Source organism: Scyliorhinus torazame, chromosome 2 (genome assembly GCF_047496885.1).
Source record: "Scyliorhinus torazame isolate Kashiwa2021f chromosome 2, sScyTor2.1, whole genome shotgun sequence".
Classification (NCBI taxonomy): Eukaryota; Metazoa; Chordata; class Chondrichthyes; order Carcharhiniformes; family Scyliorhinidae; genus Scyliorhinus; species Scyliorhinus torazame.
The window spans coordinates 374,122,547-374,142,290 of record NC_092708.1 but is presented as its reverse complement, the minus strand read 5'-3'; the positions used below and the strand labels follow the sequence as shown (position 1 = coordinate 374,142,290).

The window sequence follows — 19,744 nt, the reverse complement described above, 5'->3', positions numbered from 1 at the left end:
GTGGAGCAAGCTCAAAGGGCTGAATGACCTACTCCTGCTCCAGTTTTCTATGTTTTGGAGAAGTCACATCTCAAGCCTATGTGTTTATACTTTTTGCTTTTCCAGCCGGTGCTGCTAAGCCAAAACCACAAGCCCCTCCCACCCCCAAACCAGAAGCAGCATCACCATCACCACCTGCAGGCACAGCAGGGGCAATTCCTACCACAATGCCACCTGTGCCACCGGTAAATATTCAGGCCATCGAAAGTAAACCTGGTGAGTAAAATAAATGACTTCCATTTCAAAAAGCTTCTGCCAACATAGTGCTTTATAAAATTTCTCAAAACGTTTGGGTTGAACTGTAGCAACTTGTTTATGCATGCCATGTTGTGCACCGTAGAATCCCACAGGCAGCAATGAAATACTTTATTGCTGGCATTGATCAAAGGATGAATGTTAGATATGGCACGATGATTCCTGCCCTTGAGATAGTGATGTCTTTAATAGATAAGTGGGGTGTTGCTGTACCTGAAGCACCTCCAACAAAGCTGCACTCCTCCTATCTCTCTCTCTCTCTTCTCTGCGCCCCCCCCACCCCCACCCCCAACCGCTGTACTGCACAGATTAGCAACCTAGACATGCATCCCAACTCAACTGTCATAAGGCTTAAACCCACAACATTTTTGACTCCAAGGCAAGAGTGTTATCAAGTAAGCTAAACTGACACAAACAAAGAAAATAGTGGAAACAGTAGATTATTATTAATCTTGGATGGTTCAGCAATCCTTTTGCTGTACACGACTGTTTTTAACATTCTTTACAGTCATGGGTCTGTGACTTCTAACCAGTGCACTTGCTATACTCGTCCTCCATTGTGAGCGCATAATAGCTTCAATGGTTACATTGTTGGTAGGTAATCCTCTTATCTTGTTTAAAATGGAGATTTGCCAGAGGCATCTACAGAATAGGAGATGATATGAATAGGATAAAAATGTAGATTTTGCGTATCCAATTCCTAACATTGCCTTGTGTTCTGCTTTTATTCCAGTATCAGCAGTGAAACCTACTGTTGGACACTTGACCCCAGCTTCAGATGTGGGAGTGAAGGGTGTCAGATCGGAGCATAGGGTAAATATGAAGCAGTAAATGCATCAGTTAACAGCCTGCTATGTGTGAATTTATTGTATAGAATTAATATTGTGTATATTTTGCTGACAGAGATTTTACTCTGGACTAATATGTAAATACCAGAGATCAGATTTAATACAATTTTTAGCTTTCTAGGGAAGGGGCTAGAAATGTAAAATCTGGTAAACTGTAAACAACCATTGTAGTTTCCCACTGCAGAATCATGTAAAATTGACAAATTCTTTATCTTTACCCAGTTATTATACAGAAGTGTTAACATTTTGGATATCAAGACTTTTTTTAAAAAAATTTAGAGAACCCAATTATTTATTTTTCCTATTAAGGGGCAATTTAGCATGGCCAATCCACTTACCCTGCACATCTTTTTGGGTTGTGGGGGTGAGACCCATGGGGAGAATGTGCAAACTCCACATGGACAGTGACCCGGGGCCGTGATTGAACCCGGGTCCTTGGTGCCATGTTGCAGCCGTGCTATCCACTGTGCCACCGTGACATCCTCTGGATGTCAAGATTGGTGATTAATCATATTAAACATTATTTAACTGCAGGCACTGGTAGAAACTGGGCTGCACGGTAGCACAGTGGTTAGCACTGTTGCTTCACAGCACCAGGGACCCGGGTTCAATTCCCGGCCTGGGTCACTGACTGACCGTAGTCGGCACGTTCTCCCCCTGTCTGCTTGGCTTTCCCCCGGGTGCTCCGGTTTCCTCCCACAAGTCCCGAAAGACATGCTTGTTAGGTGATTTGGACATTCTGAATTTTCCCTCGGTGTACCCCAGCAGGTGCTGTTGTGTGGCGACTGGAGGATTTTCACAGTAACTTCATTGCAGTGTTAATGTAAACCTACTTGTGACAATAATAATAAAGAAGGGGTACGTTGCGCCCTATTATTCGCAGGAATCTAATAGTCCAGCATCAATGTTAATGGTCAAATAAGACACAGCAATGCAACATTTTTGAGTGTTGGCTAGTTTATTCCTATGCTTGCTTGCTCTGACCACAAGAGTTAATAATTCTGCATCAGTACCTGTGGAATAATTTAGATTCTCTATCACTATCACCAGAAACATGAACCTGACCATTTTGCATGTAAACATTCAGGTATCCTGGTGCGTTCTGTAATGTCGAGAGGATATCATCCTTTGCATATGAGGAGTAAGGGATGATATGATTTGCTAAAATATTGATGGTAGTCGTTTGCAGGTATCAAATATTCTGCATGTAATCTAGTAACCTCTTAATTAACCTTGAAGTTTAAGCTTGTGTAAGACAGACTAATTCTGTAATTGGCTTCTGAATGTTTAGGTTAAAATGAACAGAATGCGACTTCGGATTGCACAACGGCTAAAGGAGGCTCAGAATACTTGTGCCATGCTGACTACCTTCAACGAAATTGACATGAGGTAAGGTGGATTCAACAGCTGCAGTCAGCATCATGTGAGATATTCACAGATCTATCAAGACTAGCCATGATTTTATGTGTCTCATTTGGTTATTGGGGAAAATGTGATATAAACCCATTCTTATGAATATATTCTACCTTGCGTTTAGTTGGGCTCAAAACCTGCAATAAGAGCAGTAGTGAAATGAAATATTTCCATCCTGTTCCCATTGAGGCAGTGGGAGTCGACATAGTGACTTACCTGCAGGCATCAGTCAGAACTACTAAAATTGTTAATTTCTTGCTTTGAAAGAACATGTTGAAAACTTGTTGCATTCTGTTAGGGAGTGGGAGTGAGTGACATACTTATGGTTTGTTTTTTCCTCCCTTCATCCTTCCCTGGGTCTCCCAAGTCACAATTATTTGTAGCAAAGATTCAAATAGCCTCCTCCAATGCATGTCTGGGACAAGCCAGCTGTCAGAAGACCCTTCCTCCAATTGTTCCTTCCCTATGCTGGGGTACAATGAGATTGACAACTTGAGTGTATGGGTAATTACTGCCACAAACCCATGCTTCATCATTGTGGCCCTTCCTCATGATTTGTCCTATTTCCCAATCTTGCTGCTTTCTCTCCTACTTGCTCCTTTTCTTTCCCACTCTCACCACACCCAACATTTACTGAATATTGAATTGATTGCAAAACTCTAGTGCCCTGAGTGTTGGGTGGGGTTACTGGGTTATGAGGATAGGGTGGAGGTGTTGACCTTTGTTAGGGTGCTCTTTCCAAGAGCCGGTGCAGACTTGATGGGCCGAATGGCCTCCTTCTGCACTGTAAATTCTATGATAATGAAAACCTTCAAAGCTAAGCAAAGAGAAGGCATGCAAGGTTTTTAAATTGGAAGTAACTATGGCTACATCTTGAATTATCAGCAGGAAATTTCTTTCCAAATGCCATTTGAGCCCTTTGGTAAACTGAAACATCATCTCCACTTAAAGACAGACTACTGTAAATATTTGTTCCTAATGTGCTTTTGTTGTAAGATGGGCAGACTGAACAATATTAATTTAAGGGAAAATATTTGACTCTTGTGCTGGAAATGATGCTTTTAACATTTTGTTTAAGGGGCTAATATGCCAGTTTTGGTTTACATCTCGTCAGGATGTTGTGTGCTGTAATAATACCTATTTAAACAGATTAGCTAAGAATGCACTTTACAAGACTGACATATGCCTGGAGACTGAAGAGAAGGAGGGAAGAGATGGGGCAGAGAGATAAATCCTCGAGGGAGAAGCCTGGTCTTTGAATGAAAGCAGTTTAATGATGAGGCAATGAAATTTTGATATAGTTAGACTAGAAGATTTTATCATTCCTGGCTCCTTTTCTGGTGTTCTTGCATCTTGGGGATGCCTAATGGTGTTAGGGAAGTAATCCTAGAGTTAATGAGCTTAAGTGCAGGAAAACAAACAGGGTTAAGGGGAAAACACAGACATAGACACCTTTTATCGGGTCAGTGAGCACACTATCCACTTTCACTGGCCTTTAACTGTTTGATTGCTAGTTTCATTTGAGACACAGATTCCCACTTTTAACGGTCACACTACCCACCTCTCCAGAGAATTCTGCATTCACAGGGAAATTTAAGATTTCCATTCCGTGCTGTGAGTTGAAACACCTTTTTCCAATTTTGATACTAAATATGTTAACATCAATAATATAAGTGCTTCAAGATCAGTTTTTATTCGTATATGGGATGTGGGTCTCTGGCAAGGCTGGCATTTATTGCCCATCCCTAATTGCCCTTTAAAAGTTGGTGGTGTGCTGCCTTCTTGAGCCACTGCAGTCCATGTGTTCTAGGAGGACCCACATGGCTGTTAGAAAGGGAGTTCCAGGATTTGACCCAGTTAAAACTATGGGTTAGATACAGAGGGATGCTCCCAACATTGTGCATTAAATAAGATTATATCCCCAGTTGTAACATGTCTAATCTCGTTAGCAACGTTAGTAAAGGAAGACTGAAAACAAATCTTTCTGGCTCATAGCAAGAACTCATCAAGTGTGCACTGCATTCGTAAATAAACACTTATGCAATTCAGTTTTTCCCCCTGTGAGGTGTGTGTATATCTATATTGTAAATAATCTATATGTATCTAAATGTATGTTGCACATTGTCCTACCCTATTTGCACTGTCTTTAAATTATTTTTAAAGGTGGAACCTTGGAAGATGGCAAAGCCTAATCAAGAACCTGTTTTGCTTCTTTTTACTTCTCTGGAAAAATTCTGCAATGCATGCAATTTGAATTTGAATGATTAGTGAGGGAGGTGGGTAAATGTGAGGATAGTGTCTTATCAGATCATATTTGACTCCTGAGATTATTTATGACACAGTCGCACAATCATGGAGGTGGTCTCTCTTCACCTCCCACAATATCGCCTGACTTCATTCCCATCTCAGCTCATCTGCTGAATCCCTCATTGCATCTGTTCCTGTAGACTCAACTTGTCCAGCTGCACTCTTGGCTTGTTGCCCACATTCTATCTTCAGTACACCTGACATCATCCAAAACTCTGCTACGTGTGTTTTAATGTGCACAATGTTCCATTCTCCTATCACCCCATGTGCTCACTGACCTGCATTGGCTCTCAGTCAAGCAACACCACAGCCCTTCAATATCCACACTCGCCCCTTGAGCATCCATGATTTTGATCACTCCACTGTTGGTCTGTGGTGGGTGTTAGAATCATAGAGAACCACCCAGTTCCGCTCCCCCTCCTTATCCCCATAGCCCCACTTAACCGTTGGACACTAAGGGGAAATTTTGCATGGCCAATCCACCTAACCTGCACATCTTCGTGACTGTTGGAGGAAACCTACGCAGACACTGGCAGACTCCACACAGTCACTTGAGATCGGAATCGAACCCAGGTCCCTGATGCCTTGAGGCAGCAATGCTAACCACTGTGCCACCGTGCCGCCCATGTTCTGCCAAATCTCCATTCATTTGTGTACTTGCCCATTTTTTCAATGTAATTGTACTGTAGGCTAGAAGTGCTTCCAGCGATGGACTGATGTATGAGAATGTGGCTTTCAATATCTCGTTTGCTCTCAGCTAGTCTCAGTAACAGTAACCATGAAACTATGATTGATTGTCATAAACCCATCTGGTTTTCTAATGTCGTTTAGGGAAGGAAATCTGCCATCCTTATCTGCACTGGCCGACATGTGACTCCAAGCCCACAGCAATGCAGTTGATTCTTAACTGCCCATTGAAATGGCCTCACAAACTACACAGTTCAGGGGGAATTAGGAATGAGAAACAAATGCTGGTCGTGCTAATGATATCCACATTCCATGAAAGAGTAAAACGAAGGCTAAACTCTGAAATCTCTCCCCTACTACCATATAATAGATTTGTTCACAAAATTGAAGTCCATGAGGTTAAAGGAGCAGTTATAGTTTGAGTTAGAAATTGGTTAAGAAACAGATGTTAATGGTTGTCCATCAGACTGGAAGGAAAGTGTTAGGACTGCTGATCATTTTGATTTATATCAGTTACCTGGACTTGGGCACATGGGCCTAATTTCTACGTTTGCAGATAGTACAACATTTGGGAATGTAGTAAACGTTGTGGAGGACAGTAACGTAATTCAGAGAAATATAACATAGATTAAAGAAATGAGAAGACACACGTGACCGATGAAGTTTAATGCAGGAAAATTGAGGTGATGCACTTTGGAAAGAAGAAGGAAAAATGGCTGTAAAAACTAAATGGAACAATTTGAAGGGGTTTCAAGAACTTGACCTGAAGATTCATGTAGACAAATCTTTAGTGGCAAGACAAGGTGGAATGGTTATTTTTTTTAAAACGGATTCTTGGCTTTATAAATAGTGGTGTAGAGTACGATACCTAGTTATGTTAAACCTTCATAAATTACTGGTTCCAGCTCAAATGTATTGTGTATAATTCTGGGCACGACACTTCAGGACGGATGTCAACGCCTTGAAGCGGGTGAAAATAATTATCATAATTATACCAGGGATGAAGGGCTTCAGTAATGTGGAGGGAACAGAGAACCTGAGATGGTTTGCCCGAGAGCAAAGAGTGATAAAGGGAGATATAATAGGTGCCTCAAGTCATGAATCTGTTTGTTGGAGTAAATGAGGAGAAACAGTTTCCATTGGCAGGAGGATTGGTAACTAGTGAGCATAGAAGGACCAGGAGGGAAATGAGAATTTTTTACCGTGAGTTGTGATCTGAAATGCACTGCCTGGAAAGATGGTGGCAGCTTTCAAAAGGGAGTTGGATCTGAAGAGAACTTTCCAGGACTGTGAAAAGAGCACTAGAGTGGAACTAATTGATTAGCTCTTTCAAAGAACTGACAGAGGTGCAAATGGCTAGATGGCAGTCTTCTTTGCTGTATGATTCTATGATGATCTCAAAAGAGATGAGTAAACTGTTGAAGTTGCAAATGATGGTAGGATTCCAGTCCACTGGGGCGGCACGATGGTGCAGTGGTTAGCACTGCTGCCTCACGGTGCCTAGGACCTGGGTTCGATCCCAGCCCCGGCTCACTGTCCATGTGGAGTTTGCGCATTCTCCCCGTGTCTGCATGGGTCTCACCCCCACAGCCCAGAGATGTGCAGTGTAGGTGGATTGGCCATGCTAAATTGCCCCTTAATTGGAAAATAAAATTGGGTACTCTAAATTTAAAAAATAAGAGGAAAATAGGATTGGTAGTCTACTTAAGCCATTGGGAGTTAAAGGGACCATGACTTGCACCAACACAGTTTAGTTACAGGTATTGTAATTGATCATGTTGGACTGTGAGCTTGTATATTTTGTTGGATTTCTGCACTTTCCAGCATCCCTATCCAAATGCATACACAAGTTCTAAGCATGTATGCTCCTTTAACTGCACTGTTTAGAAAGTCAGTAAGTAACAACAGCAGAGGGCTCAAAGCAGCAGGAGCTGCAGGCAGGTCTGAAGTTTGCAGGTCAGTGTCTGCTCACAAAAGACCTTGTCAACCTCACAGGTGGATACACATGTCACCTTCCTGGACCTGCCAGAAGAGCAGGAGATTGGACATGCTGGTGTATTTGGCCCATCGAGTCTGCACCGGCCCTGGAAAGAGCACCCCACGTTTCCACCCTATCCCCGTAACCCCACCCAACCTTTTGTTTGGACACTAAGGGTAATTTATCCCGGCCAATCCACCTAACCTGCACATTTTTGGACTGTGGGATGAAACCAGAGCATCCGGAGGACACCCACGGGGCGAACATGCAGACTCCGCACAGACAGTGACCCAAGCCGGGAATTGAACCTGAAACCCTGGAGCTGTGAAGAAACGGTGCTAACCACTGTGCTACTGTGCTGCCCCAAAGACCTAGACTGGGGAACCATTTCACACGAGTGCCCATCAGCCTGACCTATTATGCTTCTGGATCTTTACAGTCTGCTTGGGGTAACATCTCAGTGGTCTTTCTGTCCATCACCTAGAATTGAAACAGACAGGTCACCGATGTACTTGCTGAAGTCAGAGGATGCATCACTTGGGAGAGATGTAAACTATCAACATTAGTGGACCATGGGCTTTGCTCCTATGTCTGAATTTCTGTGAGTGTAGGACATGATTGCTTGTAGTACCAGGGTATCTCATGACCAGCCAGGGGCATTTATCAGTGGTCAGGGATTTCATTGATAAATTTATATCTTGTATATGATCAAGAGGTTCATGCAAAACTACCCGCTATGCAATAAGATACCCTGATTTTTTTTTTTCATTTTAAGGTGTTCCAATATTCCGGTTTCTCTAAATATGGGACGAGCTGGATTTAAAATTGTGTTTTATATGGGTAGCCAGAACATGATAAGCTGGCCAGCTTGCCAGTCTTGGGGAAATGAAACCTGCCAGTTAAAGTTGACCAGATCTCAACATTGTTCTCACTTTGTATGCTTTGGGTTTTTCTTAGTGTTCTTGTTCTCAGGCTCACATTTTAACCGGAGCATCTACATTACACGGATGATCTTTGAACGGTTTTCTCAGCTAGTTCAGTTATAAAGGAAAGTTTAGTTTGTGATTTTATAGTTGATTCATCAGCGTCCACTGTTCTGTAATTCAATGATTTGCAATTTATACAGGATTAATTTTCCTGAGACATACTAAAATATAATATGATAGTTTTACAGGTTAAGCTGTGGTGCAGCAAGTTTTATATTGCATATTGTTGCTGGATGTAAAGTTCTGTCAAGTTCAAATATTTAGTTGAAGAATATTGTGAGCAGCACTCCCCTGTCCCCTTTCCTCTTGATTTGTAATTTGCCTGTTGCTCATTTACAACAGAACAGTAATAACAGCATTAGGCAATTTGATGATCGAAACTATGCTAGTGAGACATGAGAGGAAAAGCTTTGGTGAGAAATAAAATCAATCATAAGTGGACCTATAAAGACATACCGTTTACGGTTAACAGCTGTCGCCAGAGTAATGTACATAGGTGACAAGGTCATAAATATTTGTCTTGAGCAGCTGGAAAAGCTGAAGTACAGTGCAATTCATTGCAGCTGTGCAGTAATACACATTCCGCTTAGGTCAAACAGATGGAAGTTATCGCACTGGAGTGGCCGTCTATGAATCGAAAGCCTTAAGCTGATTTCAGTACTATGACATGAAAAGTAAGGTAGTTCAAACAATTACAGAAGCCATTCAGATGATAATCAACGGAGCACAATGCTATCAAATGCACAGATTTGTACTGAGCTATCAGTATTTTGCATAGAAAATGCTATTCAGCTTCCTCTTCACAAAAGCTTAACATGATATTTAGTGATGGGAGATATAAGGTAAGTAGTCTTAGTGTAAGGGTTGAGTTGCCTCTAAGTGAATGTTTGTAGAGTGAAATTGAAAGTCATTAATGTAAAATAAGAGCTAATAATAACTGTTTATTAACGTAACTGAAGAAGAGAATGAAAGGAGATGTCATTGTGCTTTGTATTGAGAAGCCTTCCGTAACTTGAAAGCCCAAGATGAATGCACGATTTTCACTGATAGTCGCTTACTTCAATTTAATACTATAATAAATGGCACGAGTAAAAATAAAATAATTATGCAGTACTTAAACCAGGAAAAATTTAGCGTCATGAAAAGAACTGGAGAGGTTCAAGTAGGAAGTAAAACTTGAAAGCAGAAAATACTTTTAATCTGATGCTTTTCAATGTCAGAGGCCTCTGTATATTCTCAACATTTAGTTACCTCTACCTGTACATAATCCACGTAACACTCAATCCTGTTCCTAAGCAGCCATGTGTATCGACTCTTTAATGCTGGTAATTGTTATGGGAGCTAGTTCTATTAAATCTATAATTTCCGTGGGATTGGAGACAAAAGGAAATGCCTTTGAATCTTAAATCTTACTGAGTCATTACTTTTCTGCAGGCTAAATTAAATAAAATAAACTTATTGCAATGTTGTCTGAACCTTGTCTTAAAACATACATAGAATCTTTCTCCATTGTCGTTTCTTTAATGAAAACAAGTGCGATTGTGAAAGAACATAATGCAAGAAATACTCAGCAAACAGCATATACGGAGGGAACAGATAAGGAAATGTTTTGGGCGCTAATATTTAGGTCTGACTGTTGAAATAATCCACTTAATATGAAACGAGCATAATTACAAGGCTAACTAGTACTGGGATGTATCTCAAGGGCATTTGACTAAAATGTCAAAAACAAGTTATTCTAATGTGCAAGCATTGGACACCCTTCAAATAAACCATTGATAATTTGGGATGTAAACACCTGAAACGTTGACGTGTAACTGCTTTCTTCTCAATTTCTGACTGCCTGTTTTCTACATTAAAGGTGCAATGTAAATGCAAGTTTTTTTTAAAACTGCTTGGTACTCGCAATGACAATGTTTTGCATTTGTTCAATTCTCAGAGTATGTTCTGCTGAAATCAACCTGATCATTCCTCCCAGCTATCAATCTCGCTTATCAATTGGTCTCATAGTTTTAATTTTTTTTAAAGAAGTACCTGCCTCCTTTTCTAAATAAAACCTTCTAATTGTCTATTTCATATATGTGCATGGGCGATATAGGAGGACCCAGCAATTGGTTTGTTGTTTAGGAAAACATGAACAAAAGGAAGTTTGAACTTGTGCTTGACGATTGAATCGTGCATACCGTGTCACAAATTGTGTATTCAAATCCACCTCCCGCTGTTTTACAGCATTGATGTGCTGACATACTGTGAAAATGTACAGCTTTTCTGGGGAAATACCTGTGCTCTGCAAAGGCTGTTGATGATTTTTTTTTCATTTCCCTCACAGCAACATCCAGGAAATGAGAACTCTGCACAAAGAAACCTTCCTGAAGAAGCACAACATGAAGCTCGGTTTCATGTCTGCATTTGTCAAAGCATCCAGTTCTGCACTGCAGAACCAGCCAGTGGTAAATGCTGGTATGTAACATCCAAGGATAAGACTAAGTCCTGCCAATAGCAACTTGAGTGGAGAACAGTATTCCAAGTTTACTTCTCTACCACAGAGAGCAGTGAAGGCTAGGTCATTGAATATGTTCACGGCTGAGTTCGATTTTTGATCGACAAGGGAGTTGAGGGTTACGGGGGGGACAGGTAGAAAATGAAGTTAAGGCCACAAATAACCTATGATCTCATTGAATAGCAGAGCAAGCTTGAGGTGCCTCCTCTTCTGATTGTTAACATTCTTCATATTTCAAGAATAATACAGTGATGGTAAAATCAAGGATCTACTTTGAGACAAATGTGGTTGCGATTTCAAGAATAAATTGAAATGAGTATTTCAGTGACCCTTAGTGAGTGGAGTTTTAACAAAGAATTGATAATTAATCATTTTTGTTTCCATATTTACCCAACAGATTATTAGCTAATCATTTTGCAATATTTACTTGGATTTGATTTTTTGCTTTGTATCTGTGTTGCAAGATTAAATGACCCAATTTTAAAAATATTAGTCTCGTAAATATTTAATAAATGGGCCTTCTGGTATAAGAAAAGCTGCCAGGATTCAACAGTGGGAAATCCTTTAATGAATGTGAATACTCGTGATTTATCCCAGTATGGTGGGAAAATCACCATAAAATAGCTTTATTTATTGAAGAAAATTAAAATCTAACCTGATTCAAACCAGTACTTTGTAGCAGAGTTATTTTTGTCATTTCTCTTCATATTCATTAACATAAAGTAAAATAATCTCAAAGGCCTTTTGTTTTCCCAAGCAAAATTAACTTGAGGGGATGTTGCTACTTTGAGTATAAAATAATTTGCTTGAATCCCTCCAGAAATTGTTAAATTAAATTACGTCATGTTCATAAGTTAAGAGTGGTATGTTACGAGGCCTTCTCTTAACCAAGAAATTGGAGGGTGAAAAATGGGCTGTTGTTTCAGGACATGTTGCTCCCTCAGCTGGGAAGTGACACAAAGGAACTTAATTTAAAAAACAAAAGACCAAGAAAGCAACAAACTTCCATAAAGAGAATGCATTTGGAAAAGGACATTAGTAGTTAGTGCAATTTGGACGTGAAATATTTAGATGCATTGTGCAGTAAGATGTCTTGTCCATAGCGCTTGATTCCACTGCAATGTCAGGACATTATTTTTGAATTCAATCACTAGTGCAGCCTTTCAGTGGTTTAATTTGTTTTTCCGCACAGTTATTGATGATACAACCAAAGAAATGGTCTACCGAGATTATATAGACATCAGCGTGGCTGTTGCAACACCAAAGGTCAGTATTGTGCAATATTCACTGATGGTAACTGGCATCTTAATTTCTTTCATCCTTCATGGAATGTTAACTTCACTGGCTGTATGTATTGCTAAGAAAGTGATGGTGACCTGCCCTCTTGAACTGCAGTATTTGTGATGAAGAACTTTCTATGGTGCTGTTAGGTCGAGAGTTTTGACCAGGCAATGATGAAGGAACAGTGATATATTTCCAAGTCGGGATAGTGTGTAAATTGGTGGTGGAACCTTTCTTGTCAGGTTAAAAAATATATTTTCTCTGATTACTATGCATTCCCTATGTCTCCTCTCTGAAGCAGCTTTGGAACATTTTAGTACATTGAAGCCATTACATAAAAGCAAGGTGACAATTTTATGTTCTTCCACAGGGCTTGGTAGTTCCCGTAATCCGAAATGTTGAAACAATGAACTACGCTGACATTGAGAAAGCGATTAATGAGCTAGGAGAGAAGGTAATTGTTCTTCGTGTTAGTTATGACTGTTTAAGGTTTTGGCTCCTATTAGTGTTAATTACTTGCTGGTTTGAGCTGTGACTGTCTGTATTGCTGCTTTTTCAAGCTCTTACAACAGTGCCCAAATTGTTTCAGTACAAATTTTGTTGTGTTAATATTTTGGGCGCGGGGTGTTCATGTTTGTGGATTAGAACAGACAAATCAAAGCCTTGTGGCAAGGCAAAAAGTTTAATTATCACAGAATTAATGTAATTCTGTAGGAGCAAACTACTTTTTATACAATGGGAAATGAGACTTGAATGGAAAAGTAGTGTATGCAAAGTAAATACAGGAACAGAAAATAAGGACTAATCTTTGTATTGCCCATCGGAGAAGAGTCATTAGAACACAGAAGGTGGCCATTTGGCCCATTAAGTCCATGCTCACTCTTTTTACAGCAAACCATCAGTCATGTGCCCCTGTTCTAGCCCCATAACCCTGTTAAGTTTATTTTGATCAGTGGTTAGAGCTGCTGCCTCATGGCGCCGAGGTCCCAGGTTCGATCCCAGCTCTGGGTCACTGTCCGCGTGGAGTTGGCACATTCTCCCCGTGTTTGCGTGGGTTTCGCCCCCACAACCCAAAGATTTGCAGACTAGGTGGATTGGCCATGCTAAATTGCCCCTTAATTGGAAAAAATGAATTGGGTACTCTAAATTTATATTTTAATAAAAGTTTATTTTGCTCATCCAAATGCTTATCCAATTTATTTTCCTGGGCAGAGAGTTCTAGGTTATTACTATTTGCTGCTTAAAAACGTTGTTCACATTTCCCCCTGCACCACTTGCCCAAAACCGTAAGTTGTTGTCCCCTGAACCTTGTAAAATCAGTTAATGGGCACAGCCTTTCTTTGTTTATCTTCTCTAAAATCTATCATAATAATGTACACCACAATCAAATCAGCCCTTAATCTCCTTTGCTCCAAGGAGAACAAGCCCAGCTTCTCCAACCTAACCTTGTAGCTAAAATGCCTCATCCTTGGAACCATTCTGGTAAATCTCTTCTGCATTCCTTCAAGGACCGTCACATCCTTTCTAAAGTGTGGAAGCAATATTTAAGTTCTGGTTAGGCCACAACTAATATAGGGTCAGCATAACTTCTCTGCCTTTGTACTCCACTTTATTTATGAAGCCCATATGCTTTGCCAACAGTTGTCTCAACATGCCACTACCTACAGAGATCTATATACATGAGTTCCCAGGTCCCTCTGATCCTGTACATATTTGTAGGATTATGATAATTTGGTCTGTATTGTCACTCCCTATTCCTTCCACCCAAGTGCATAATTTCACATTGTGTGAAGGGGTGTAGGGTGCAAAAATCTAAGATGTAGCTGTAAAGTCGCCATAGTCCCAGAACTTAGGCTCCTTTCTCCTTTGAGGGGGGAGAGCTGATGGGCAGTGATTTAATCTGAGGATCACCACACCTCAGGCGAGGGGAAAATTTCAGAAGGCGGGGCCTTCGTGAATAATCTTAGCCGGTACGGGAATTGCTCCCGCGCTGCTTACCTTGCTCTGCATCATACACCAGCTGTCCAGCCAACTGAGCTAAACTGGCCCCAGGATGCAACTGTATTAGTATGATGGAAGAAGCTCTGACACTTGAAGGACCTAACACATTTTTGTTGAATTGTCTTTCTGTAGGCCCGTAAAAATGAATTAGCTATAGAAGACATGGATGGAGGTACTTTCACTATCAGTAATGGAGGAGTGTTTGGCTCAATGTTTGGGACACCGATTATCAACCCTCCTCAGTCTTCCATCCTAGGCATGCACGGTATCTTTGATAGGCCAGTTGCAGTCAAGGGGCAGGTGAGTGAAATCCTGTCTTGTTTTTCCGGTTTATTATCCCTGTTGTAAGTATTGCGCCTTTTCTTTGTGACCGAACAGATTGCAACTTGATGTCAGCAGTGTGAAGTACATTTAGGATATTTTAATACTTCTTGCAATAGATTTGTCTAATTTCCTCACAACTTCAAGTAGCAATGCTGTAATTTTCTGTCTCTGCGGAGATCTTTTAAACTTTATATTTGCTATCATGATGTGAAGAGAATTAATAAACACATTACTTTCAAGCTAGGCTCAGAGTCCCACTTGACTGACTGCATCTATTTACAGGGGACTGCATCTATGTACAAGTAGAGCACAAAGTGAAAAGCATAACCATTTGTACAGAGAACCACATGTTGTGTAAATCTGTTGGAAAATCAGCTCCACGAGCACAAATTCTCTTTGGCCATTAGTTTTGTTTAGGGAACTGATAGATCTTCCTTCCACCTTCATCACTATACTTGACACATTTATAATATTTAGGGAAAAAATATTCTCCCGTGGCACATTTAGTGATGTTGGAATCAGGATTTTCACTTTAGCCCGTTTTTGACATTGAAGCTATAACTCAAGCTAATAAACGCATGAGTAATGTGTTGTATTTGTGGCCCATCTGTTAATCAAGTTAATGATAAGAATTCACATGAAGTTATCTGTTAAAAATGGCTTCATGTTTAGATATGACTGTCAATGAGCTGCATTTCCTCAAGCCGACCTCATTTTGTTGTTCCAGTTTTGCTGGAGTGAAGGGTGAATTAATTTTTGAAATTTATATCCACATTAGTAGCAATTTGACGAGGTTGCATTGCATTGGTACAGCTGACAGGCCAGTGCTAGATCTTGTAAAGATTTCCTTACCCTGGTGTAATGAGTTGTCTTATGTTGGTACTGGTGGTAACTGCAGAAGCATTGTCTCACACTGTGAACCTTCTGATGACCAGTGAACAAGTTGTCCTGTGATGGTGATAGGCTTGTATCAACTCGGTCAGGATGTTATCTTGTATTGGTGATGCACCTTTGGCTGGGTGAGTGCATTGCCTTTGTTTTTGAAGGTGGTCTTATGAACTGGTGGCACAAAGTTCCCATTTAAAGGGACAGCTTGTATCCGCTGTCAGCATGTCATGCATGTTTCCCTCTTATTGCAGGTTGTGATCCGTCCCATGATGTATGTGGCCCTAACCTACGACCACCGCTTGATCGATGGCAGAGAAGCTGTACTTTTCCTCCGAAAAATTAAAGCTGCAGTTGAAGACCCCCGTGTGCTGCTCCTTGACATTTAAACTCTAATAGTTATTTTTAAAAATACTCAACACACTGTATACATTTTCCACATATTAAATGTTTGTTCAACCTTTTTGGATGTTTAAAATGATAAATTAATGTCTTATGGACAGATTGCAATTGTGTAGGAATAGTAGGAATGATTTATGATGGAACGATATTGCATGTCAGAGACTTTACAGCTAATTCATATTTTGAGTGATCATACTAACATTGCTAACTTGTCGCTGGACATGTTTTTGTTGAGGGAAGCAGCTTCATAATTTTGATTTAAACAAGCATAGAACTGGGAGTTAGGCTGAAAGAAATCCCAAAGATTGACTGGTGCAGGAGCTGGAAATGTCAGACTGATGTGTTAAGATTGCTCGTCTGTGATTGCTGCTGAGGCAAGTAGAGAAACCTCTAACCAATGCTGTTCTTAATTGGGGAGTGTTACGTAACTGTGGAGCAGGGCTGAAATATTTAATTGCATGCCATTTACAATTTTTACGCTGATCACAAAAATGCACTGTCCCAACAGAAAATACTTCAGCAATGTAATTCCCCAACCACTCAAAAGTACAGGTAGAAAGTCAATGCATTGTTTTTCTTTAATTTTTCTGGGACCTTTTGTTGCAAAGGTGTTGCAGTTTCTGCAGCAAAGTTGCCCCAAGTCTGAGGCATAAATGTACTATATGAAAATGTTGTGTTTACACTTGCACTAAGCCTATTTAGGTTTTTCCTGTGGCTACATCCCTGTACCAGATTCACTGCTTTTTCATTCTCTCCTTCCTTCACCACCTCTTTCCAAACAGCTCAACTAAAACTAGGGACTTAAAACCACCTTTGCATCAGGAACGTGAGTCCCTACGCGCCACCCTGCTGTGCAGCATGCCATTAGTCCAATCCTCCAAACATTGCACCTTGGGACCAGGCCACTGCTTAGTTGGGTGAAAACAAAACCGTATCTTTCTAACCAAATATTGCTTCCTCCACATTGAAATTACTTACTGCCTTCAGAGTTAAACTGGCTTCACAGATGAATAAATACGCACAACCTTTCATCCTGTGGAGTATCGAGGTCTACAGACAGTATTAAGATTCGTGCGATAATAAGGTTGGGCAACTTATTCACCAAGTCCGGTATTACTTGAACAAACAGATCTGTGGATCTTTCTGAATTTTTTTGACATACAGAAATATTCCTACAGCCCTTGTTGAATTGAGTTTGTTTTTTAAGTGATCATTAGCTGTAAACTACTACCTGACATGCACTGTTCTTCTCGCGTAGATGGATTATAATTGTACAAATTGATAAAGTAGTGGAAGTCAGTTCTGAAATGTAAATATAGGCAACAATCTTCTATTCCAATGGAGAAGATACTAGTCAGTCAGCAAGAATTTGTCAGTCTTGGACTATGGTGCACAAAGATTGAAAATGACAGGCTGGGTGGAAGGAGTTGACACTTGAAGTTATGTTGTTTGATGGTGGGGATGCTGGTGGAAGGAGAATGAGGAGAAAGTTAGCATTAAATTTTAGTTGACAAGGTAGGCATGTCCTCTTTGTCATTACTGGGTGTTTTCTGAAAAATTAGCCATATCCCCAGCTGTTATTCTTTTCTCACAAATATACACAATCACAGAAATGCTGCTCCCACAAATTCACACAGACTTACACATAATCAATATTACTTCCCTCAAACTACACCACTTTTAAATATTTGATACATGGTTTGGGCCATATTTTCACTTGTGAGACAATCTACTCTGTTGCAGTCCTGGCCATGGGAGATGGTTGCATGTTTGCGTATTTTTTATTTTTTAATTACCTGCACCGCAGTGCGGTCATTGGGATGAAGGAAGTCAACCTGTGGGTGAGAAACTGTTAACCAAAAAGTGTAAAGAACAAACTACATGTGGGTTATTGTCGACTTGCTGCCATGTAAACTCAAACGCTTATGTGCCAGCTGGATGCACCAATATGCTGGTTTATATTTCATTGTACCATTTGATCCTCTCCTAGTTGGTGCTTTTCCTGATGTGACTTTCATGACAGTTAGGATGCTTAGTGTTGGCTTGTACCACTCAGTCAGTTACTAAAATTCCAAAGAGATCTAAATTGATGAGCAGTAATGAGACAGTAAGTTGGAATGATGCAAAGGAGAAATTGCTATGTATTGGTAATATTGAAAATAAAAATAAATGTATGTATCTGTTCAAATCTTCTTGTAGCTGCTTTAGGAACTTGGGAACAAGAATAGGAGTGGGACAGGCTCCCTTCTACTTTGCCTTTCACCCGCCATTCTTTCTGTTATATAGAAGTCCTGTGTGGTGTTTGCATGAGTTTGAATTCTGTGCTTCTCCTATATTAAACGCAGTCCTTAATTTTCTTTGCAGTGGTTGTTGGTTGTTAGTGGGGGAGCAGTAGAGGAGGGTGGGGGGGAAGAGGAGGGTGATTGTTGGTGGGGGGGAAGAGGGGAGTTGTTGGTGGGGGGGCGGTCAGGGGCAGTGGGGTGAAAGTGTTCCATATGCCATAGTTCTGCTAGATGTCTACTTGAACCTTCTAGAAAACAGCTGGGGCCTGTTTACAATGGATTACTGCCAGTTGAAGGGTTTCTGGATCAGCCTGGTAAGGGGAAGAATCTTTCATCCCTTGTAAGACCATCGGGACTTCTTCATGGGAGTTTGTTGATTTGATGTATCGCTGTAGGTCAGGAGACCAACTGAGAAGAGACTTAATGGCCACAGATCGGTACACATGGGCCTTTTAAGTGGATGTGTCTAGGTGAGCAGTGGGGCACCGGAAGCTTTAATGAAAGAAACACAGTTTTTGAGACAAGCATTGATGGGAAGGGGATTGTGTACTGACCCATTGTGTTGCCTTCCCAGGTGTTCCCTGGTCAACCTTAAGTTATTTAATCTCAACTGGGTAGCAGCTCATAGAATCCCTACAGTGCAGAAGGAACCCATTGAGTGTTCACCGACCCTTTGCATGAGCACTCTACCCATGTCCACTCTCCTGTTCACCCTGCCCCATTCCCATAACCTAACCTGGACACTTAAGGGTCAATTTTAGCATAGCCAATCCACCTAATCTGCACATCTTTGAATTGTGGGAGGAAAATGGAGCACCCGGGGGAAACCCACGCACACACGTGGAGAATGTGCAAACTCCACTGACAGTCACCCAAGGTCAGAATTGAATGCGGGTCCCTGGCACCGTGAGGCATCAGTGTTAACAACTGTGCCATGCAGTTGGAGTGCTACATATGGCATCAATGCGGAGAGCCAGGGAGTGGGAAAAAAAGGCCAGTTCAAAGTTCTCTTGATCTATATAGTATTTTAGAAATACAGACAGAAAACAGGCCATTATAGAGCGAAAACAAAGTAACTTTCCTTCTCTCCACAATCTTCATATGTGAATGCCTGGCATTTTGCACATATTTGGTCTAGTACACTAGATTTGTGCGCAAGTTCTTAAGGACAATGTGTTCTTATACCATGGTGCTTGAGCCTGATTCATCCAATCTACAAATGGATACTGATGCATGCAATGTGAATCTGCCTTTCTCTCACATGCCTGTATGGTGCAGTGTTTTCTGGATTTCAGATTTCCAGCATTCATTTCAACTTTGTTTATTTACCATTCAGTTAGCTGATTTTACAGTTCATACCTTGGTAGGGTAAGTTAAATGTTCGTCAAGTTTAAAAGTTTATTTACCCACCTCACGTCCCTCTTCACTCCTCCTCTGCCCTCACCCGAGGGAATTATGATATAGAACATACAGTGCAAAAGAAGGCCATTCCAACCCATCGAGTATGTACTGATTCACTTAAACCCTCACTTCCACCCTATCCCCGTAACCCAATA

General features: G+C 40.8%; 1 protein-coding gene across 2 annotated transcripts in view; it reads left to right on the top strand.

Annotated features, from left to right (window-relative positions):
- dlst (dihydrolipoamide S-succinyltransferase) overlaps window positions 1-18,084 on the top strand; it is a 65,916-nt gene extending 47,832 nt beyond the window's left edge. For both annotated transcript variants that reach the window (XM_072493169.1, XM_072493176.1), the window contains 8 exons: window positions 106-255; window positions 1,028-1,107; window positions 2,434-2,531; window positions 10,843-10,973; window positions 12,206-12,279; window positions 12,665-12,748; window positions 14,428-14,595; window positions 15,759-18,084. In XM_072493169.1, coding sequence (XP_072349270.1) covers window positions 106-255; window positions 1,028-1,107; window positions 2,434-2,531; window positions 10,843-10,973; window positions 12,206-12,279; window positions 12,665-12,748; window positions 14,428-14,595; window positions 15,759-15,893 — 920 coding nt within the window. In that variant the 3' untranslated portion in view covers window positions 15,894-18,084. The remainder of the gene's footprint in view (window positions 1-105; window positions 256-1,027; window positions 1,108-2,433; window positions 2,532-10,842; window positions 10,974-12,205; window positions 12,280-12,664; window positions 12,749-14,427; window positions 14,596-15,758) is intronic.
- Window positions 18,085-19,744: the final 1,660 nt, after the last annotated feature.